The sequence below is a fragment of the Montipora capricornis genome, chromosome 2, assembly GCF_036669925.1.
Source record: "Montipora capricornis isolate CH-2021 chromosome 2, ASM3666992v2, whole genome shotgun sequence".
NCBI lineage: Eukaryota > Metazoa > Cnidaria > Anthozoa > Scleractinia > Acroporidae > Montipora > Montipora capricornis.
The window spans coordinates 63147526-63171291 of NC_090884.1; the positions used below are offsets into that span (position 1 = coordinate 63147526).

The 23766-nt window shown below is 40.1% G+C and overlaps 2 protein-coding genes across 2 annotated transcripts in view; one reads left to right on the top strand and one right to left on the bottom strand.

Moving 5' to 3' along the window:
• The window catches only part of LOC138030880 (alpha-glucosidase 2-like), a 350924-nt gene that overhangs the window by 22009 nt on the left and 305149 nt on the right, over nt 1-23766 (bottom strand). The window lies entirely within an intron of this gene.
• The window catches only part of LOC138030862 (abnormal spindle-like microcephaly-associated protein homolog), a 25552-nt gene continuing 1786 nt past the window's right edge, over nt 1-23766 (top strand). The window contains exons 1-23 of the mRNA XM_068878726.1: nt 1-666; nt 2059-2389; nt 2754-2933; nt 3751-3828; nt 4466-4690; nt 6168-6235; nt 6755-6896; nt 6973-7103; nt 7713-7817; nt 10574-10644; nt 12060-12135; nt 12302-12362; nt 12480-12565; nt 12801-13025; nt 13413-13617; nt 14509-14582; nt 14767-14838; nt 14961-15089; nt 15413-15442; nt 16201-20199; nt 21986-22177; nt 22751-22943; nt 23409-23563. Of these exons, the coding sequence (XP_068734827.1) occupies nt 121-666; nt 2059-2389; nt 2754-2933; nt 3751-3828; nt 4466-4690; nt 6168-6235; nt 6755-6896; nt 6973-7103; nt 7713-7817; nt 10574-10644; nt 12060-12135; nt 12302-12362; nt 12480-12565; nt 12801-13025; nt 13413-13617; nt 14509-14582; nt 14767-14838; nt 14961-15089; nt 15413-15442; nt 16201-20199; nt 21986-22177; nt 22751-22943; nt 23409-23563 (7374 nt within the window). The 5' untranslated portion in view covers nt 1-120. The remainder of the gene's footprint in view (nt 667-2058; nt 2390-2753; nt 2934-3750; nt 3829-4465; nt 4691-6167; nt 6236-6754; nt 6897-6972; nt 7104-7712; nt 7818-10573; nt 10645-12059; nt 12136-12301; nt 12363-12479; nt 12566-12800; nt 13026-13412; nt 13618-14508; nt 14583-14766; nt 14839-14960; nt 15090-15412; nt 15443-16200; nt 20200-21985; nt 22178-22750; nt 22944-23408; nt 23564-23766) is intronic.

Sequence of the window (23766 nt, forward strand, 5' to 3'; positions counted from 1 at the left end):
ATTTTCAATCAACTTCACATTTACAGTTGGGAAAATGGGAATAGTGTGGTAGACCCTACACCAAGAACTTCTTTACCTTAGGACTCTAATGTGATTTTTACGACATCACTTGTCAGGAAAATGATGCTGGAATCGGGCAATCTAACGCCGAACAATGAGAACTATCATGGCACCCCGGTCAACAAAATTCATTCGAAACGTGCCCAATGGTACAGTCCGTGCAAACGCTCTGTCAAAATACCTCTTTCTCCAGAGTCTGATCTACCTTCACTTAAACTTACGCAGTTTTCACAGGTTCCGAAAATATCGTTTGGAAATGTGGCCGTCGGAAGCAGCAAAACAGAGGCGTTCATCGTTTATAATCCACATTCACTACACCAAACGCTAGAGGTCGTGAAATGTCCAACGGACAAGGGATTCGTCTTAGAGTTGAATGGTCAAAACTTTGACGGAAATGTTTTAACGATATCGCCCAAAGAGGAAAAGCTTTTGTCCATCACTTGGGAGCCCAAGGAAGGTGGAAACGTTCGCGAGATCATTCGGTTCAGATGGGATGAACGTTTCTCTGAATTTCAAGTGATAGTGTTTGGAAACGCTGTCGGTCCCAGCAAACCGACACTGCCTAAAAAAACCGTCAAACGGAAACTGAATGCTCCACTGAAAGAGGTATATTCTTTCCTTTAATGCACCTTTTGTTTTGTTTACTTGTGACTGAGCAAATTTTTAGGCCTAAGTAGAAGGGAAACTGAACGGAATTACACGTTGTAAATCACCAAAATCAAGCTTAAACGTTCCAAAACTCGCATATAATCTTCCTCAGTTTTGTAGTTATCCACACCTGAGGTTTAAATATTAAAGAAATCTCAGAATACCGTTTTGAACACTTGGCTTTGGTATGCAAATAAGGAAAATGGTGTGAGTTCCATTCAGCTGTAAGCAATTGTGGCCATTTAACCAACATTTAGCAAGACAAATCATCGCAGTTAGATATAGACGAGCAGCTTAAAATAATAGCAGCTGAAAATTAGCCTGCCTGTGAAAAAAATCCAGGCTTTAATGGGATATAAAACCCATGACCGTTTGATTTGTGCTGCACAGTTTCTCCACCAACTGACCTATCAATGCTGACTGGGAGTTGGGCATTTGCAAGTTCAAGTTTTATCCTTCTAGAGGTGAATGAAAGATCATTGCAGTTGGATAAGCAACTTACAAGAAACAAATCACCACATTCTCTTGATTAGATCACTTCTTCCCTACTGATCTTCAATAAGCTACAAAGCCCATAATGTCTGTTCGGAGTGTTAGACTTGAGCAAGTACAATAACGGTAGGGTAACTATTGATCAAATCAACTGTGAAGGGCAAGATGCGCTTCTTGTGATTTCTTTGACCGCATTATTTAAAGTGCCCCTGTAATAATAAAAAAAAAACTTCCTCTTTTTCTTCAGATTTTGAAACTGTGTTTGCTTAAACACCTGACTGGCAAAATTTTGAGCTTTGACTTTTATCCAAAGGCCATTTACTTTGAGTGAAAGTTTTGGATTTTTACAGTCCATGATTACTCATGTTCAAAACTTAAACCAGTTGGACCTCAGAGGGTTGGATCCAGGAAAAAATCAAAGGCTCACTAGCTTAGAATTTCAGGGTTATGCAGCTTATTATATATGCAAAACGCGAGTTTAAGAGTCAGGAAGTCCAAAACTCCTGTGCTACATATTGATTCTTCGGTGTACACACGCACTGCATTCTTAAACTAGTGAGCCTTTGATGCCATTTTCTCCTCGATCAAGCTCTCTCAAAATCTTGAAGTTGGTAATGGTCTCAACCTGTTTATTTTAGCTGGAATTTTCCTAAAATAAACAGGTGTCTTTTTGAAATCAAGGCTTGAAACTTTGGTCACTTAGTGTTTAGTTAACATAGGAAAAATAAGAATTGATTTTTTTTGGTCACAGTGGCACTTTAATTAAAATTATCAGTCTTAGTGGATGATTATATATAGCTTGAGCTATGTGGACAGTCTCTATGCACATCCCAATAACTGCTTCTCCTTCAACTTTAGCAAAATGCAAAACTGGTCCTTCAACCCAGTCAAGTTCTCAATACTTGTGGGACAAGTGCAGTTAATGGCTTTGATTGTTTCACCACCAACTTTCTTGATACTCTGAAGAAGTCCAATTTGGAAAACCAGATGGGAGAGAACATTCGACGTGACACTTATATTGTGACAAATGCTTCAGCCAGGTCAAAACAAAAATCCCTGGCTCTTACAAGTAACAGGACAAAGCTAAAACCATCAACTCCAAATTTTTCAAAACTGTCAAGCAAAGTCAAGTCCAGCATGAAAACAAACAAAGTGGTTATATCAAAGAAGAAACTGTCTCCACCTTCAGGTAAACAGTGTAACAGTTTTATCAGTTACATGCACGTGCACCTATTAACTCCTCCCATACAATATGTTTAATCCCTGAAAAGGCACAAGGCAAATGAATGTCTGATAAAGTGACGGTTGCTCAAAGATGGCTGATGAGTTCTCAATACTGCATATTGTGCTTGTAAGAAATGATGGTTGCCTGGTAAAGTGCAAGAGATTGGTTTAAAAAAAAACCAAATTGTCTAGTCGGACAGGAATATTGATATTAAAACAAGGATTACATCAGTACAACACAATATTTCAATGCCTTTTATCAAAATCTTCTGTAGATTTTGGCTTTTCTTCTGTCTTGTTGTGTTTGTAATTTTTTTATTGTTCAATAGGAGGTCAACAGAAAAGGCCAACGCGTAAAGTGAAGCTGAAAGTAGCAGCCAAAGGTGTTGCACAACGAAAGTTACAGCTAGTTAAAACTCCTTCGAAGAACAACCTCCCTCGCCACCCAATGCCTTTTGCAGCAAAGAACATATATTATGATGAAAGGTGGATAAAAAAGCAAGAGGAAGGTACAATTTGCAAATTTAAATAAATTCTGAATTATTACACCAGGTACAAGGATTCATCTTTTTGCAGCAGCTAAGCATGACCTATGTATGTTTCATCCCTGACAAGAGAGTCATCAGAGACCTTTATTTTGGTACAGCCACCTTGTAGGTGTGGGTTTGACGAAACATAGAAGTAATCCTTGCATTTATCTGGACTATTGTCCTGAAGAATTGAACAATAATTGTCTCAATTGGAATTTGAATATTTTCAGACTGTGAAAATATCTGAATTTTTCTGAATCCTAATCTAAATCTGAATTTTTCAGGTGTCTAGAAGAGATGATTGCTCAAATTGTCCAGCTATTAAAGTGCACGGATCACTTAGGGGGACTCATCAATTGTAGATCTTTGGTACAGCCAATTTGTCAAACATCACATTTCAAATTCTCCTAGCCCTCAAACGATTATAGCATTTAAAACTTCCCAATATTCAGGGCTTCAAATGGCCCTATATTTCCTATATAAGTCATGTATTTTGTAAATTTCCTTATAACTCCCTATAGAGCATAGAAATGCCCTATAATCCCTATAATTTTATTTGAGAATAAACAAAGATACCAGGGACCTGGTTTAAAATATGTCACAGCAAGAGAAAGTAATCAGAGCTGAAGCTTTCTGGGCCATGAAAATTGCTTCTTGTGACTATTCATTTGCATCATCAGATGGTACACCACAGTTGTTACCAAAGATGTTCCCAGGGAATATCCGACAAACTATAACATTTATTATTGATTCTTCAACAGCTACAGAAGGTTATAATCTTGATTATCTTTTGTAGGATTTACAAAGTGGCTAAACTTTATCCTGACTCCTCCTGATGATTGTGATTCTTTAGAACAAGTTGATCTCCTTATAGGTACTTTCAGCCAAAGAATAAAGATTGTTTTAACCATACTTTTACTAGTTAATTCAAGGAGAAAATTGCCCTCAATTTGAAGAATGCTGAGATGTTTTACACACAGATCTTCTCTGCTGTTAGTTTTTGTCTTAATAGTCATTGGTTGTCTTTCATTCCCTCCGGTGTATTATCTTCAATTTAAAAACATAAATATTTGAAAGCTCTACTAGACGAAGGCCATACTTTGAGTAACTGATGAAAAGAAAAAGCACATTAAGGCCCTATTTATAGGGAGAATAGTTGTTGTCCTGGTGAAGAGGGTCCCCCTTGCCCTGAGTCAAGAACTGGCCACCATTTTGTTTCCTGATCAGAACAGCACTTGTGCATACTCTCATTATCTTGCCTTGACTGAGTTGACCAGGCTTGACGAGTCAAGGCATTTATATGGAAAAAAAATGGCCCAGCTTGGAGGGTGACCAGGCTAGGTGGGTCACCCTTCTAGTCGAGCAATCTTTTTTTCTCATATAAACAGTTTGCCACGTTTTGTAAGGAAATGTTGTAAAAGTTGGCTTACCCAGGGTAGCTTGGCTAGTATAGGTGGGTAACTTTTCGACCATGGACAACTTTTCTCAAGAAAGCTTTTTGAAACTGACAGGTAATTTCACTCTTGGAGGATCAAAGTCCCAGCCCTTGGCACCAACAAGAGAGGCTCTATCTTTTAGGGCCTACACTGCCAGACGCAAGATGGCTCGTTTGAGAAGAAGTTCTTGCTTGCTCTTCCAGTCAGAACCCTTGGGTCACATAATTCGAAAGGTGGAAGCTGAGGTGGAGAATGGACGTATTGCCATTAGACCTGATAAAAAGCTGCATGCAGATTTCGGTCAGTGTTGATTCAAATCTAATGAGAGATTTTTCCTTCTCTTGAAGACAATGATATTTTAATTAATGATATTTTGATATTTTAATATATTATTTTTGCTCCTGCAAAAATTGTTTTATGTGCAAACAAACAGAAAACCTTCTGTTTCCCATATTCTTTCATAACAATGATGCAGCTATAAAAAACTGTAATTTAAATCATAGTTTACAGTGGAAGTGCACTTAGCTATCAAGCTTGTGCACAGGCACCCCACTAATAATATTAAAGAAACAATTATTATCAAACTTTTAACAGAAACATGTTTAAGAACCCCAACTGGAAGTAGGCAACCAGTTGGCTATTTACAAAGCGTGGTAGAGTTGAATCCGGGACAACCAGAAACAAATCGGAACCAGAGGTCAGAACAGGATTTGAACCCAGGGCAACTGCATGCAAACCCAACACTCTCACCACTGGTCCACGCTGCCTATCTGTGTGCTAACGATGATTGTTTCTCCCCAGCCTTAACTTTCAAATGAAAAACACCCTCTTGTCGTGGATTGATTACAGTGCAACGCGCCATACCGTGGCCACCCAACAAACATTTTTACAAGTTAGCTACTGATCAAGATACGCGAATTTGATTGACAGACACACCTCCATAGAAAGTTTCAACGAGCAAGAACCAAATGGAGGCTTGTCTGTCAATCAAATCCGCTCACACTGATTGGCTAACTTGAAAAAAATGTTTGTTGGGTGGCCACGGTAAGGCGCGTCGCAGTGTAATAGTTATTATTGTCTAATAAAACTCATTATTATTCATTCAAAATATTTCCCTGTTTCTGATTGGTTAAAACCACACGCAATATTTTAAATTCACCATAACCAGCTGCTGTTCACCAAATTTGGAAAGAAACTTCGTCGTATTGAATCAATGACGTCAAAAGTGCAGCACGCTGCAGATTATTGAACCGATGACGTCAAAATGACATCAAAAGTGCAGCTTGCTGCAAATTATTGAACTGTTGACCGAAAAAAGCTAGGGACGAGATTGTGTTATTTTTGTTGAGCAGAAAAATGGCTGCGAGTAGGTTTAGAAGTTTGAGCAAAGAAAATATTTTGAATGAATAATAAAGCAATTATTGAATTCGGCTTATGTAGAATATGAAGAATTCTGCAGATCTCGGAGGATGTTATCCACCTCAGCCTTCGGCCTTGGTGGATAACACCCTCCTCGACCTGCAGAATTCTTCATATCCTACTCAGCCTCATTCAATAATTGCTAAGTATATACCACACAGGTGAATAGTGCTCTCCACGCTTGCTGATTGGCTAACTCGGAGGTGATTATCCAAGTACTATTCACCTCCGAGTAGCCAGCGCGCGAGATTTGAAATTCTCCACCATATTTTACAAAAATAAAGTTTTTTTGGTTAGTTTTTTATTCAACCCTTGTGGTATATAATAGTAGTTGTTAATTACCCTCCTATCCTCTCAGGCATCAAGCGCCAAGTTGTTGACATGCTTCTTTCTTACAATCCGTTGTGGTTGAGGATTGGTCTCGAGGTGAGTTAGGCAACAGAGTCATCAAGTTGCTAGCTTTTTATTATTTAAAATGTGAAAGATTACAAAGGCAATATATAGTAAACAACAATACAGATGTGATTACATGGACTTGAACTCATGTAATGATGTTATTGGCTCATTAGGCTCATGCAGCTGTGGATGCCACCTTTCAATTAATTTAGTTTTAATAGGTCACCTTGTAAGATTGAAAGCAAAATTTCTTATTATCTCCTTCTGCAAATAAATCTAAAGTCTTGCAACAATTAAGCAAAAGGTCAGGGAATCATAAGAGCAGTTTGCGTGATGGAGGCAACTCACCAGGTGGCAAACTGGTCCCAAAGGTAAGTAAACTACATGTATATCATGGCACTCTGCGAAAAGATGCTCAATGTTCTGTTTGCATTCGCATAAATTGCACGTATCATTTTTACTGTCTCTAAAAGAAGTTAGCTTTTTATCAATTCTTCAAATATTGTTTGTTTTACCTCAGTCTTTCAAATTTTTTCCTCTAAATTTCAGACCGTATATGGTGAAATTCTTCCAGTTCAGTCCAATGATGACAAAACAGGACTGTCCCGTTTTCTGACGGACAGATTACTTTGTAACCCAGATATTGCCAGAGCATTTGCTCATCCCCAGGTCCCAGGACTTTACCGAGAAGGTAACATCCTTATACGTTCAAGCATTTTAAAAGTATGAATGAATCAAATATTAATTGTCCATAATTTTTTTGCTAGGATATGTTGAACAACTAGGAAAGTTTACGCTTAAGAAGTTTCTCCTGCTTGTCTTATTTCTGGATCGTGCAAAGTTGACTCGTCTAATTGACCATGATCCTTGTCTTTTTAACAAGGAAGCTGCTTTTAAGGTTTGTTTCATAGTCTGTCTTGTTTCTGGATTGTGTAAATGTACCATTGTCTGTCTGTTTAACAAAGCCCCTTTTAGGTTTTTGAAGTGGATTGTTAGTTTATGCAGAAAAGGTGTGCAAACAATTCTTTTTGCATCTTCGTTTCTTTAAATTTCCGACGGGGGAAACTTTGCTAGATTGTAGCAAACAATTACGTACACTGACTTTTCATCTAACAGTTGCAAATTCAGTAACATCATGGGAGACTTTGTGTTCCAGGATTGTGTTACAAAATTTCCCCAAACTCAGCAATTGAGAACTGGAAACCAAACCAAGCGAAACAAAAAAAAAGCTACTTAGAACATAGAAGGAATTAGGAAGGTTTGAATAAAACAGCATATACAAAAGGAGGCCGTAGGGATGGGGAACTGGAGTTTTTGAAAACTGTTCAGCCTAACATTTTTTTCAAAATTTAGCTCTTTTTTTTTATAACTAATTACGTATGTAATTTGGTAAAAAAATCAACTGAACTGCTGCTTTGACACAATCCCTTAAAGGCACATTGCACGATAATTTACTTACAGAGTTGGCAGAGATGTTGACCATGCTTCATTTGATTTGCTTTCTCAGTCAAATCGCAGTATCCTACTTACTTTCTCTCGAGAGTATCTTAAAGGAGAAGGAGACCTTACAAAGCACCTGAGCTTTCTTGGTTACTGCGTTATGCACTCACAGGTACAGTGAAATTTTGCGCTCAGAAATGTATTAACAGGGATCGCGTTAACGCAGAAATCGTGCATTTTTACGCAAAAAAAAAAAAAAAAGCATAATTGATTTTAATGCGTCCCAGGACGCAAGGCACTGACTTAATAACTCACGCAATATACTTTGATTTGTCAGTATATTCTTGTTTGTGCGACATGCAAAAAAATAAATAATAAATAACAAATAACGAAGTAAAGTAGTGGTCGCCATACTGGATTTAGCAATGCAAAGTGGTTAAGACAGGCCTTCTGATAGGGTGCGATTAAAAAATGCAAATTATGCGATTTTTTCAGGGCAGATTGTGCGATTAGAAAGGCCAATTATGCGATAAATAATGTAAATTATGCGATTTTTTTCTCAGCAATTTTAAGCTTGTTTTATAAGGTTTCAGGTTAAGAAAAACACTTTTTTGCTGCCCTAAAGACATTTTGAACACAAAGGAACAGTAATTACGTATCTTGATCGACATTAGTTGGGATAAATAAAAAAAAATGAGGTCTTCTGCACTACTGGTGCACCACGGTAAAAGTTGAAAGGACACAGCTAACATGCTTAATGAATGATAAAGGTGCTTGTCAACCACGAACTTCCGAAGATGGTCAATCACAATAGGGCCATACCCCCATTTATACGAGAGAAAAGCCGCGGCTTTCTCTGGCCGCGGCTTACAGAAGACTCCAATGTTCACCCCGTATAAATGGTACAAAATCTACGTTCACGTCTTTTTCAAGCCGCGGCTTATATTGACCTGGGTGTGCCTACTGGTGTGAAAGCTTGGGAACAACTCTTCCCTGATTCGTTTGTTTCCTGGAAAGCTAACTTTCAAAAGATATATAAAATAACTTAAGATAATAAACTAAGGCAATTCTTATTTAAGCTCCTGCATAGGATAACTGTTACTAAGCGAGAACTGAAAAGATTTAAAATTACCGTCGATGATCAATGCTCTCTATGCTCACGTCAAGAATCTATACTTCATACATTTTTGGACTGTTCTACTACGTCCTCATTTTACAACGATATTGTGAAATGGTTCAATAATCTGAGCAACTTAAAACTTACTCCCCCGAATGAACAGATTCTATTCCATATAAAGGAGGAAAAATGCAAACTGACGAACGCCCAAGAACGCAGACTAGATATTCTCCTTCTTTACACCAAATATTATTTATACACTTGTAAATCACTTTCTAAGACGCCCAACTTTGTAGAACTACAGAGGAAAATTGAATGGCAATGGAAACTTGAAAACTGCTCTTCTGTTTGATACTAACCCACCCCCCCTCCCCCATCTTAATTGTTGTTATGTTTATATATATATATGTACTTTAGTACGTGCGACTCGTATAGTATGCTGTTCGTTGTTAGTTGATTTTATTCTTTATGTACATTGTTATATTGTTGTGTTGCAAATTAAAAAAAAAAAAAGAAAATATATATATATATATATATTGACCTGGGAATATATATTCGTATAAATGGTTCATTTTGCGTATTTTGTACCCCGTGGCCAGAGTAAGCCGCAGCTTATTTTCTCTCGTATAAAAGGCCCTAATATTGCACGAAGAGAAAAACATCAGTCCATCGTCCACGTGGAGCGTACCTGTGACGTACTTTCTTGCTCGATCGTGAGCTGTCAGATTGGGCGGAAGGTGGGAACTTCCTTCTTCGTCGAAGAAAAAGCGAGCGTTTTCGCAACAAACTTATCCATGAGTAAGTTTTTATCAGTTTTCAACGAAAGAAACTACATTTTCCCGAAAAACTTACAACTTATTTTTCACAAATCTCTTCTCTACGAGAAGGCAACTGTGTCATTTCAGTGTGGTGTATATAAGTGCGTGCTTGTGTTGCACCAATAGAAGGAGACTCGTACCAGGTCCCCGACATGAAAAATAGAGCCTTGAACTTCGAATGTTTACGAAATCGAAGGTGACAAAGGTTTTTTAGCCTTTTTCCAAGATAAATCATCTTAAAAATGGCGTATTTATGCAGGAATTTCTAAGAAACGTGTTGATTCATGTTTCATTTTGAGAATTTTGTGCGTCCTTTTGTGAATTATGCGATTTTTCGTGAATTGTGCGATCGGATGCGATTTGAGGTCGATTGTGCGAAATCGCACCATCGCGTAATATCAGAAGGCCTGTTAAGATGACGAAACATCCGGGAAACCTAATTGAGCTTCCGCAAGTTGTTTGCTGATTGGTCGATTGCAAAATACAAGTGCTCACACCTCCTAGAAAGGTTAAAGACATGGTCATTTTTTAGATGAAGATTTGTACAGCAGGAGCAGTATTGCTTCAACAAGAACAGTTCAAAGCTGCCCGTGACAATGCTGGATAGGAATACCTCAGTAATGACATTGAGCACTGTCTAGTCTACTTGTTAAAAATTAACGTCTCATTATATTATTATCATGATACTAGTTTCAGTCCTCAGTACTGTCTTACATGTAAGCTATTGTCCAAAGAAAAACAATAGAAAGTTGGTTACTCTATTTTTCCTTGCACAGGATCACCAAGATTTTGGGACCCCCAAAAAATGCTTGGGACGTCAGTTGGGCCAAACATGTGGGTCCCAGGACCCAGACTCAAAAATCTTATTGCCATCCCCAGTAGTTAAGGACCCTTTTCCCTGGACATCTTCTCCTTCCCCCCTCCCCCCCCCCCCTCCCCCCCGCCTCCTTCCTCCAATGATTTTACTTCTGTTGTTGTTCTTTTGCCACCCAGAAAGCCATTGATGAAGTCAAATATGCTGTAACCAATATCGCTACTGATCTTAGAGATGGTTTGCGGCTCACGTAAGTAACAGCCTTATTTGGCAAAAAATATAAAGGGTTCATTATTCATGGTGGTTCAAAACAATTTCAAGAGACCGTCCTATTAGACTGATTTTACAAATCAACTGTAATTATTGCCTGCAGTGTGGGCAATCTTTTAAGCCATACATATATTTAAGCAATAGAGGACGTTTTCCGTGTTTCCATAGCCTCATTTAAACACGAGGGGAAGTTGCGAGAATTCTCGAATTCACCCAACTTGCCCGATTGTTTAGATGAGATTATGGAATCGCGGACAAAAGTCCTCTATTGCTTTTATAAAATATTCCTCAAAGATAATTCGACAAAGGAAGGAAAAGAGATTTTCGGGATACACGCTCATATTTCCTACCAGCCAATCAAAACGTGCGTCTGACTACATAACCAATCAAAATAGCCGTGTTTCCATACTCTCATTTAAACACAGCTATTGACCAATGAGAGTGGGCGTACTATCCCAATAATTATAAATATATATTGAACCAGTGTCTGATCTAGGGCACGCGATTGCGGGATTAGCGCCTTTCGAGAGAAAGTGTTCCCCAAATATTCGTCTCCCGTGTGATTTTGATGCAATAAATAATTGCTGCGACTAATTAACATTTTCCTTTCGTTCCCCAAGTTTTGCAAACGGTTTCTCGTACGTTTTTCAGAACTGACAGTATAAGAGAGCGCGAGTTTCACAAGCGTTTATTACACGAGATAGCTGAAACAAATAAAGGAAATTGTTGTAGCAGCCTAGTTGCTGATTCCTTCGAACTAGTAGAACGATCCTCATGGGGGGGGGGAGGGGGGGGGCATTTATTAAAAAGCACGTGCTTCATTCCGATTCCCTTACGAAAGGTACAGTATGTATCGTTTGATCACGGTTGCACTCGTTAAATGCGTGATTATTATGTCGAAGCAGAGACGAACCTTATCATTCTTTGGTCGAGAAAACAATACAAACGAAGAAAAAAAGCGGCAACACTGGCGACGATAATGAAGATAAATCAACTGATAATGATGAAATCGAACCAGAGGCTAAAGCAGGAAAGAGAAACTTTCAATCTACCTCTTATTTCTGTTGTAATACATAACTCTTTCATCTGAAAGAAACTGCAAGAGAACGTGTTTTTTTTACCATATGTTTAGTATATATAGCACATGTTGTAAACTTTTAACTGATTTTAAATTCATGTACTGCCTGTGCTACTCGTTTATACTGAGTTGACTTTTTAATTCGCAAGGGAAAAGCATGTGTCCCCCAAAAAACTGGAGTGTCCCCTTGAAAACTTTTGACTGGGACAGATTGTCGCCCCAAAAGAGAAACTCTAGATCAGACACTGTATATATATATATATTATACATATTAGAGCCAATCGGCTCTTTTGATGATTTTTCTGTCATCGAAACAGGCGAGTGACGGAACTTTTGACACAAGATTGGCAGCTGTCAGCAATCCTCCGAGTCCCAGCAATCTCTAGGCTGCAGGTAAAAAGTCGTCCCAAGGGTATTGGATAAATAGTGCATTAAAAAATGTCTCGAAAAAATTAACTTTGTTGAAGATAAGAAATTATCGCCGCTAAACTGGAGTATCACGCGTAAATTTTATCTAAGTTTGTATCTCTCTGTGAATACACTTTTTGTTCTCTTATAGAAAATACATAACGTTGATGTTTTCATGCGAGCGTTGAAAGAAAGAGGTGTTCTCCTTGACGGTAAACTTCCTATTGTTTGACTTGCTTGTACATATTTTAAGACCTCCAATGAATTCACGTTTATGGTTTTTTTCGTTTCTTTTTCACGTCATCTTTTTCCTTATTTGTTTTAAACAGAAATTGACATTCATGCTCGTGACATCGTGGATGGGCATAGAGAGAAGACACTGGCTTTGCTGTGGCAAATTATTTTTCATTTTCAGGTAATTGTAAAGATTAAGGAGTCTGCTATTGGAAACAGGGACATTGTGACACTAAGGGACACTCTTAGAAGAGACGGTCAAGTCAGTTTTATCCGACCAATTGTAGTTCACGCAGTTATCAATAACCCTCTGACTTTCGCTCCTCCAAAGTCTCCGCGATTTGTTTTAAGAATTTATAGAACCAAGAGTCTTATATTGCTCCTCGGGCTGATACGTTACGTCTTTCCTTTGTTAGGTTAAAGTCCTTTTAAGAGAAAAACGACTTAAAGAGGAAATAGCTCACTTGGAAAGTACCAGGAGACTTCGGGATCTGTTGACTGCAGCAGATAACTGGACAATAAATAAAGGCGAAGATTTTCTGGGTAAACGGCGCGACTCGTCAGACCTGTATTTCAAGTCAGACCTGCTTCACTTGCTTTTCCGGTGGTGTAAGGTGGTTTGCAGGATTTATGGCGTGAAGGTTGGAGCATACGTTTGTTCTAAATACACAATGCAGAGGACAAAAATGAAGAAAAGTTATAAGTGCGGCACGCATTTTAGTACAATCCTTTGCAATAATCTGCAAAACAACGGCGTGAAAAACCAACTTGAGCATTCCCCTGTCAATCTTTCATTCTCTACCTGAACTTCAAACTGGTGCCTGCCAATCCGGTTTTTGGACACTTCGTCCGTATTGTACAATGTGGACGAGATGGAATAATGGTAAATTAGTTAAGATGGCGCGAAGTGCTATGATTTTGAAAAGGTGTTTTCGTTTCTGTGGCCGAAGTCGTTGCGTAAACGCGTTACAAACAAGTACTAAGTACTTCATTTAGGAATTTAAAATTCGCTCTTTCTCTGTTTTCAGGTCGAGAATTTCACGGTTTCGTTTTCAGATGGCCGCGTACTTTGCTACCTTCTCCACCATTATCACCCTTCACTTCTCCCCTCTTCACTTATAAAGCAACAAACCAGTTTGACCTGCAATCCGGGGGTACACGACACAAGTGACAGCGAGGAAGAGGAAGAGGGAGAGATGGAGCTGACCTCATGGACAGAAAAACTGAGTCCAAGTAAGCGCATCGACAGAGATTTGATTTTTACAGACAAAGGGTCACAGAAGCATTTTTCTTTCTGATACGTTTAGCCTAACAAAGATAGGGAATGTTTTTTTTAATGAAGGGAAGAATGTGAGATTTTTGAAGAGCCCCGAACTTGTATTTATTTTGTAATCGGCTCATCGGAACGGAATGGTACTTTGCCAATAACATCGGGGTTAACCATTGAAAACGGGCTAAGAGTATCATTAACTTTTTGGTATTTTCGAATATGCGATCTAAAAGGAAACCTCCAATCCAACACAATAATAAATAAATTTTAGAAACATCCAGTTCCAGGCGCCGACATCTTGAATACTTCTGACGTGTGAGGGTTGCCCTATCGTTATTATGCAGAAGCTTTTCGCGTCAAAACTATTGCCCGAATGCAAAAATGGCCGCCAACAAATTATTCTTTTGTCTTTGTGTCAATTAGCCTGGCTAGCCTCGTTAACACGTGTAAAATTGAAAGAATTTTAGCGGTAAAACGAGGTTAGTCAGACTACTTTTCACAAAGACAAAAAAATAATTTATTGTCGGGCATTTCTGCATTCGGAGCGCCTTCGGTACGTCACAATTTTTCAAGGTGGTAGCGCTAGGCCAATAAGCGGTTTCAAATTTTATTTATTTCGGATACGAAAACCGTTTGTATGCAAAAAAAAATAAACAAATTTGTTTGTACATAATTCCTTTTGTTCAAAGTTATTCTCCCTCAGAATTAGAGGTTCCCTTTTAAACGTGACGCGAGAGCTGAGCCTTCATATTTACCACAGAACGTATTTCAGTCTTGGAAAGACCGCATACTTGTTTAGAGAAAAAAAAGGTAGCTTTTTTGGCTCACATTTGTCTTCCTTGCCCTTCACTCAGGTTCTGGCACAAACAAGCTCCTCGAGGAACTGAAGAACAACGAGCGTGAAAATTTCCGAACAGTGGCTGAAAAGGTTTGAGTTTCTCCTGTTCAATAAAAGGAATCATTTAGTTTCAGTAAATTTATAGATTAAATGAACAAAACTGCAAATGATTCTGTTCAGAAATATGGCACAGATCCTTTGACAGAGTCAATTGGCGTTCTCCAGCCGAAATGATTTTGATTCAGTGAAATGAAAGCCTGTTTTTTTTCCTCAGGTTAAAGACCTTGGTGGCGTTCCTTTGATGACAAAAGCCTCAGACATGTCTCACACAATTCCCGACGAAAAGGTATCCAAAGGACTGTTTGATTTGCTTGCTTATTTCATGATTTTCAAGATTTGACTGAAGGTTGAGCGCAGCTAAAGCGTGCTGTTCCGCATGCTCAGTCCTTTTTTTTTCTATTTCCTTAGGTTGTTATCACTTACGTAGCATACCTATGCGCGCGTTTGTTGGATCTCAGAGAGGAAACTAAGGCTGCGCGGTGTATCCAAATGGCATGGAGGCGGTATCGCCTTGAACGGCAACTTCACTTAAAGAAGGTTAGAATACTGGAACATTTAACAATTATTCGCCGAACGCGAGGTGAACAATTGTTTAAGTATAATTACATAGGTGATTATTTGAAAAATATGCATTTTCTTTAAAAACAATTAATTTTTTCGTCTGCTACGTCTGCTACCTTGAAAAAAACCGCTTAGGTGATTATCGCGTAATAATCTCCGCAACGGCAACCACTCAGCGCAGAAAATTTCAATGATCACATAATATTATGTAATTTTACTACTGTTGCATGTACAACGGTGACTGAAAACAAAGCGATTCAGTCTAAACATACGTTTATTTCTGCTTTTTTTCGCCACAGACCCTTGCAAGATTGGTGGTTTCTCTGCAGGTAAGTAAAAAAGGACAAAGTTCAGTCGATTTTGAGGAAAATCTTCCAAACTTTGTTTCTGATATTTTCCGAATTGTCTACTTAGCTATTGCAACCAGCAATGAGCCCGTGCGCGTGAGAAGGATGATAAGCTATTTGGTTGGTGGCAACAGGCGAAAGAACAACTTTAAAATCAGTATTCTAGGCTGGATTTGAACCTGCTACCTTCGTTACAACGGTTAGCCGGTGCTCTCCCCTGTCATTTCTCTCGTTGCTATCAATAGTTTCCACAAATATATTTGCATTACAGGACATTCTCTATCCTGCAGACCAGTAACGCTTGTCTAACAAGAACTTACGGGGTATTTACATGAGACCGGTATGAAATGCTTGGTGCCTGGTTTTGGGACGAAATGGTACGTTTTGTCCAATAAATATGTAGCTGAACCAAAAGCATACAGGCTTGGAATTTCTCGACCCGCTCTGAAATTTATTGTCATTTACAGGAGACCGGTACAAGAATTTTTCGTCTCGATCCAGCAACCGAGACGAAGTCAGACCTGCCTAAGCTCATTGTCATGCCGGTCCGAGTTCGTCCCGGTCTCATGTAAATATCCGCTTAGATAAGCGACCTGGTTCCCCAGGCAGAACTAGGGACCGGAGTTAAGGAGATCATAGCTTCGAACCCTGCCGGGGAGTTTTCATTTGTCCTTTCGCCCGTTGTTAAACAACTAACTCATCATCGCCCTCTTAGCTACCAAAACAATCTTTCTCAACAGAGTCGTGCTCGGGCAACGATCTTACGCCGTAAATTCCAAGCCATGAGAGAATCTGCTGTTCTCATTCAGTCCGTGTTTCGTGGTCACCTCGCAAGAAAGCAACTTCGAGTTCTTCACCAGGCTGCGCGGTGCATCCAGACTCGGTACCTGGCGTTTAGAAGAGGTCGAGAAGTCCGAGAGAGGTACACTGAACTCCGTCACACTGTCATGTGGCTACAGGCTATTGTCTTGACCAATCAGAGAGAGCGACGTGCAAAAAAGGAGCGAGCTGTTACGACTGTGCAAGCCGCTTGGAGAGGATACGCTGAAAGGAGAAGATTAAATATACGAAGAGAAGCATGCATTAATATTCAGACCTACATAAGAGGTTTTCTCCAAAGGAAACGCTATTTACAACTTAAAGATGCTACTTCAAGGATCCAGAAAAACTGGAGAGCTTTGATTTTGGGGAAAGAAGAGCGACAACGGTTCCTTCACATCAAGCAATGTGTAGTCGCCCTGCAGTCGTGCTACAGAGGAAAACGTGATAGGCATTTTGTCAGAGAGATTCGTGCAGCTGCAACAATCCAAAGGTATGTACGTGCCTGGCAAACTCGTGCGAGGTACCAACTCCTAAAACGGGCAGCTTTGAAGGTACAAGCTTACACCAGAAGATATCAAGCACAGAGAAAGTTTGCTGCGATGAAAAATGCTGCCCGTGTATTACAGGTTTGCTTCCGGGCACTTCTGCTTGGTCGGCGGCAGAGGACTTTGTACAAAACTCAAAAGAAAGCTTGCGTCAAAATTCAGTCCTGGGTAAGATGCCGGCTAGAAAGGAAAGCATTCTTAAGGAAGAAAAACGCAGCGATCAGACTGCAAGCCTACATGAGAAAGTTCCTTGGTCAAAAGAGATATCAGATGTTAACGGCATGCGCGTTATTGGTCCAAAAAAGATTCAGGGACGTCGTTTGTGCTAGGGAAGCTCGGCAGAATTTCCAGCGTATGAAGCAATCTGTTGTGAAGATTCAGTCTTACTATAGAGGTTACAAACATCGCGAGAGATTTTTGCAAGTCAAACGAGCCACCATTATCCTTCAGTCTCATGCAAGGCGTTTTCTAGGAAGAAAGAAGTTCCTGGGTGTAAAACATGCTTCCGTTGTGATTCAGACTCGCTACCGTGCCTTACAGCAAAGTCGCAACCACAGGGTGAAGTACCAACATACTCTTCGTTGTATTGTACGTCTTCAAGCCATCGCCAGGGGTTCTATTGTCCGTAGACACCTCCACACCCAGTCCAAAGCAGCAATCACCATTCAAGCGTTTTACCGACAGTACACAGCCTCTAAAAGATATCGCAAGCTTCGGGAATCAGCAGTTGTAGTCCAACGGCGTTATCGCTCTTTCTTGCTGATGCGTGAACAATCCCTATGTTTTCAGCGCATACGATGGTCCGTGAAGAGTATTCAAGCGTATTACAGGGGATACCGTGCAAGGAGATGGTACAGGATCCTTAAGGCGACTGTTGTTTTGCAGTCTGCAGTTCGTGGTTGGCAAGTCCGTGAAGATGTTAAACGCCAACAGTTGGCGGCGACCGTGGTACAATCACTCTACAGAGGTCATGTGTTTCGTAGAAGGTATCTCTCTTTGAGACGGGCCTGTTTAGTACTGCAGTGTAGATATCGCTCAGTTCAATTCGCCCGCAAAGCACGATCCAATTATTTGTGTCAGCGACATGCGGCGGTTAGATTGCAATCATTTTTTCGCGGATACCTAACAAGGAAACAGGTTCAGCGTCTGAGAAGCGTTAGAAAAATACAGGCTGTCTTTCGAGGCTACGCTTCAAGAAAGTCTTACAATCACACACGCAAGAGCGTTATTCTTATTCAAGCTGTTGTACGCGGCTATTTGGCAAGGAGTCACTACACTAAGCTCAAGACAGCCACTCTAATGTTGCAGGGGAGGTATCGTGCCCGCGTGATTAGCATGTGCCAGTATGTGCGTTACCACGTGCAGCGTGGTGCTTGCATCGTGTTGCAATCCGCTTTGCGTGGTTACCTTTGTCGCAAGAGGTACCAAGAAATACGAAAAGCCGCAGTAGTCTGCCAGCAACGATACAGAAGTATATTAGTGGGAAGAAACCAACGACAAGTTTTCCTTGTTATGAAAACAGCTGTCGTTCGTCTCCAGGCCTGTGTACGTGGCTGGTTGGTTAGAAAACTGGTGACGAGACACCTGGCAGCGAGGAAGATTCAAGCCACGTACAAGATGTACAAAGCAAGAAAACAATGTCTTGCCTTGAAGAGAACTGTTGTGCGATTGCAAGCTCAAACACGCATGATTCAACAGAGGCGACGATTTAACAAACTAAAGAATGCTGCTCTGGTGATACAGCGAAGATTTAAAGCAAGAGTCCTTCGCAAACGGGACCAACTGGTTTATCATTTCATCCGAGGTGCAGTCATCACCATTCAGATGGTAGTGAGGGGATACCTGGTGAGAGCAAGGATGCGCAGAATGAATAATGCTGCTGTCAAGATTCAGGCTTGTGCTCGTGGGCTCTTGGCGAGGAAAAAGTACAAAGCTATGAAAAGAGCTGCGCTTACATTGCAGCTGCGATGCCGTGCCTGGCTGCTCGGTCGAGTGGTTGCCCGCAAATACCGTACATTGAAGTCAGGTGCTGTTATAATCCAATCAAGTTATCGGCAATTTAGAATGCACCGTGAATTAAAACGACATCGCGCAGCAACAAAGCTTCAATGCACATTTCGACGTTACAGCTGCCGTTCCAAATTTCTTGCTCAAAAATCGTCCGCGGTTTCTATTCAGACGGCGTTTAGGCGTTACTTGAGGCGACAATCCTACCTAAAGCTCTACAGCGCTGCAATAGCAATTCAACAACAATTCCGAGCTCAGCGAAAGATGAAGAAAGAGAGACAGCGTTACATTGCACAGCGGAACGCTTGTATTGCGATTCAAACTGGAGTGAGAAGATGGCTTTGTCGCCGTCGATATAACTCAATCAGGGCAGCGGCTATCACCATGCAGCGGCGTCGCAGAGCGCTCATCACAACTCGTGCACTAAGACAAGGCTACTTACAGTTGGAGAAAGCTACTGTCATTGTACAGTCGCGCTGGAGAATGTTATCAATTAGAAGCAAGTATAAGAAAACAAGAAACGCCGTCCTTAAAATTCAAGCTGTTGTCCGAATGAGGAAGGCGATAAAGTTTTATGAGAATCTCAAGAAAGCCACTTTAGTGGTACAGAGGCGATACAGAGCTAATCGGCTTTGTAAAGAGCAGCATAAAACCCTTGAAGAAACTCGAAGAAGCGCTATCGTAATACAAGCGTACATTCGTGGATTCCAAGCAAGACAGCGAGTTGCCAGCATGGTTAATGTAGAACTGAGACGCAAGGCAGCAGCCATGACAATCCAGAGATATTTTCGCGGATATTGCTGCATGAAGAAAACTTTAATTGCGTATCACATAACGCGTGGTGCTATCATCACCATTCAGGCATCATGGCGCATGTATGCTGCTCAAAAATTTTTCCACAAACTCAGAGCCATTATCAAGGTTCAGGCAATCTACCGAGCAACAAATCAACGAAGAAAATTTCTGAAATTGAGAGACGCAGTGTGTAAATTACAAGCGGTAGTGCGTAGCACTCAAGATAGAAAGCGATTTGTAAGAATGATAAAAGCAGTTACTGTGGTTCAAAAGCGGTACAGGGCTCAAACAGCGATGAGGAGGACCTGTCGAGAATATCAGCGCCTCAAACATGCCACGGCGGTGATTCAGTATTACTTTCGACGTCATCAGCAACGTCAGGATTATCTCCGCAAGAAACGAAAGGTTGTCTTGGCTCAGTCTGTGGTGCGCATGCGTTTGGAAAGGACGAGGTTTCTACAAAAGCGTCAAGCAGCCATCGTTATCCAACGTCGGTATCGCTCGTACATCTTCGGTGATGATATCCGCCAGAGATATCGGTTGATGCTTTTTGCGACTGTTACAATTCAGGTACAGTTTTTTCATCTTATTACAACTTTCTTTAATTAGTGACAGTTTTGCTCTTATCCTCACTCAGTTATGTCTATAAGTAAACTACTCAAATATTTTTTCAGCAACAGTTATAGGTTAGTTTGCGATTAGCTCCGTCTTTGTAAGATTAACAGACTCGTAATAATACCACTTCTTGAGCACCATATACAAAATTTATCAATAGCGCTTTGCAATCAATATCTCTAGTATCTACAAATATTAAAATAGTAAATAGTAATACCAGAAAATGTTTTTAACTGATAATGAAAAAAATTAAGCTTTTAATATTTACAACTCTTAACAAAATAAAAACTACTATTAATGTTGAAATGGTATATGAAATGAATCATATATGAACTGCGGATATGAAATCAAGTGAAGCTATGATCTTCGCAGTTATGAGCGCAATTTTTGCAATTGCGTAGAGAAGCCTGAAAAATTCAGAACTTCAACGGGGTTTGAACCCTTGATTTCATATCCGCAGTTCATATATGATTCATTTTATATACCATTTCATCATTGATTCATTCCTCACGGGACCATTAGAACCCACAAATGACCAGCTCCCAACGTCAGTGGCTTCATAGCTCAGTTGGTTAGAGCGTTGCACCGGAATCGCGAGGTCACGGGTTCAAACCCCGTTGAAGTCCAGAAATTTTCAGGCTTCTCTAAGCAATTGGAAAAATTGTGCTCATAACTGCGAAGATCATAGCTTCACTTGATACTATTAAAGGGCCACCGACAACCAGTGTCCTTTGCGCGCCTTTGTTGTTGTTGTTATCCGGGCAATCGAATCGGCCGGTTCGCTTCAGAAAGATCCCGTGAAGAAGAACTTCTGCGAATTCGCTGTTCGATTTGTTTTTTAATCCAAACGCCTTCCTCCTTTCGTTCCATAATCTTAAGGTTGAAGTAGTGAGCCAAATAACATGGCGCTTTTCCTTCCTCGGCGGACGACCTTTCTTCACAGTTTTCATTTCGCTTTTAACACGAACACAACACCCAAATAACGCCAAAAATACAATATTTAAACATTAAGGAAAATATTAACAAAGTTTGAAGCTACTGGGCATCCAAAACACGACGATGTGAGGCGATGGAATTTGACTTTTCAAGAAATACTAGTTTCTGTATTACAGAAAATGGCGCCGATAGCTTGCACGCCCGCAAAGACTTGTGGTTGTCGGTGGCCCTTTAATGTCTCGACTAGTTCAGAAATAGTAATGTCACAAACCTTAATGGCCATATAAAGTCCATTAATGTAGCCATTACTCAGAAAATTGCCTAAAAAGGAATGTCATTGTTTTAATAAATGGCCGGGTTGCTTCTTGGCTTATGTCAGTTTTTCATGCGTCTGTGATCATGAATTTCCGTGTAACATTGTCAAAGTAGCTGTGGATTCACAAGGCGATAGCCGAGACAAAAATGTGAGAAACTTCAATCTGACGCAAGCAATATCGCGTCATTATCGCATAAATTATAAATTTACATGTCTAACCGCTTATTGACAATAAAAATTAGCCAATGAGCGCACGAGAATTTTGCAGTCATTGTAAAAAGTCTGTTTTGTCCAGGGCTACTTTGGCACTTCATTTGAAATTACAATTTTGTCTCTTTGCTTCCACAAAGGACTGGAACTACCCAAGAGTCACTAAGTACTCTCCATTAGCAAAATAGTCTATTGGAACGATTGGGGCTTACTTCTTGTGATCTATTGAAAGCTACGATCTTTCTCACTTATAATCGTTGGCTTTTGTTCTCTAAACAGTGCTGGTGGCGGGCTATTCTGGAACGTTTATGGTTTACACGGTTTCGTAAGACTGCCATCGTTCTTCAGAGAGCATGTCGACGGAAACTGGACGCGAAAAACAAGAGCGCGGCTAAGATCCAGGCTCTTATCCGTGGAAACCTAGCCAGGAACCATTGGAGAATTGTTAAAAGATCAGTGCTACGAATTCAGGTTCGAAATTGATGTTTGAGAAGTAGTCTTTAAATGTTCATCGTGATTTTATGTCCAATGGCAGGTTATATTTAACGGTAGGGTCATTCGATAACAACACGAGCCTACTAAAGAACTTGAAAATCAAGAATGAAAGATGACTGTAGCTAAAATTAGGTCCTCCTCAAAAACTGATTGTACGTCATCATTTTGCTTATTTTAATAACATTTTGATTGAAAATGGTTTCAACCCAGGAATGTCATACATCGCTCAGGTGAGTATAATAATACTCCTTCAAAAACTGAACTCGGAAGGTAAATTCTATTCAGGTTGTCGAAACGTCACTCTCAAACAAGTACTTCTCCTGCACGATCCAATTTCATCACGGTATAATATGTTGATTGTTCTTTCTACCTACTTTTAGGACAAATACTCACGCCAAGTAGTATGAAACGTAGTATTGTCAATAGACTAGGAGTCGCGATGAAGACTGAGCCAAAATAGCGCATATCACTTTTTTTTCCCGTCATGCACGTAAGAATGAATAAATAAATATTCTCCAGTCTTATCATGATTTTTTTCTGTGCAACCAGACCGTCTGGCGCGGTTACCGAGTGAGACGTGAGGGCTCCTCTCTCAAGGTTAAAAGAGCGCGCAAGCGCATTGAGTCCGCAAACGCTGCAGCAACTGAGTCAATGAAGCTTTGCAACCGGACAAGGTCGGCGCTGGATTTCCTTCTGCAGTGCAAGAACATCAGCAGAATTGTGGGAGCGCTTACTAATCTGGGTAAGTTTGATATTGAAGCTCCCCTCGAACTCGGGTTGTGCTTCAGAGCAGAGATTTTAATAGACTCTTGCTTAATTTTAAAAAAACTTACTTGCAAGCGATGGTATGACCTTTTTGTTGGGAAGCAAGGATGGCGCAGTGGTGAGAGCACTCGTCTCCCATCAATGTGGCCAGAATTCGATTTCCAGACTCGGTGTCATGTGTGGCTTGAGTTTGTTGGTTCTCTACTCTGCTCCGAGAGGGTTTTCTCAAGGAACTCTGGTTTTTCCCTCTCCTCAAAAACAACATTTGATTTGATGCTAAAGTACGTAAGTACAGTGACTGTCATGCGCATGTGATTATTGTATAGAATATGCGCAATATAAATGATATACATTATTATTTTTGTCCCTTTGGGACTTAATCTTAATTTAATCAGGGATTGGTGTTACAAATGAAATAGCGCCTAAATTTATTTGTTTTCAGAGGTTGTCACTCGTCTATCAGAGGTGTGCTGCCAACAGGTGGTGGAGGATGGCGCACTTCCGGTGATTTTTAAAGTCATTAAAAAATGCAATCGCAGTTTACCGCACTTGGAAGTGATCAAGTACTCGCTATCAATACTCTACAACGTTGCAAAGGTGAGGAAAATGGGTCCGAGGTCTCACTGCTACGTTATTTTAAAAAACAACATGATCTCTTCTCTAAATTAACGATGGTCGAAAATTCCTAATATCTTTAATTTAGGACACTGTGTCCCAGAACTTGTGGTAGCAGAAAAAATAAGGAAACTAAAAAAAATCATATCCGTGGATTGGATTTCTACTTTATAGGAACCGCTTTT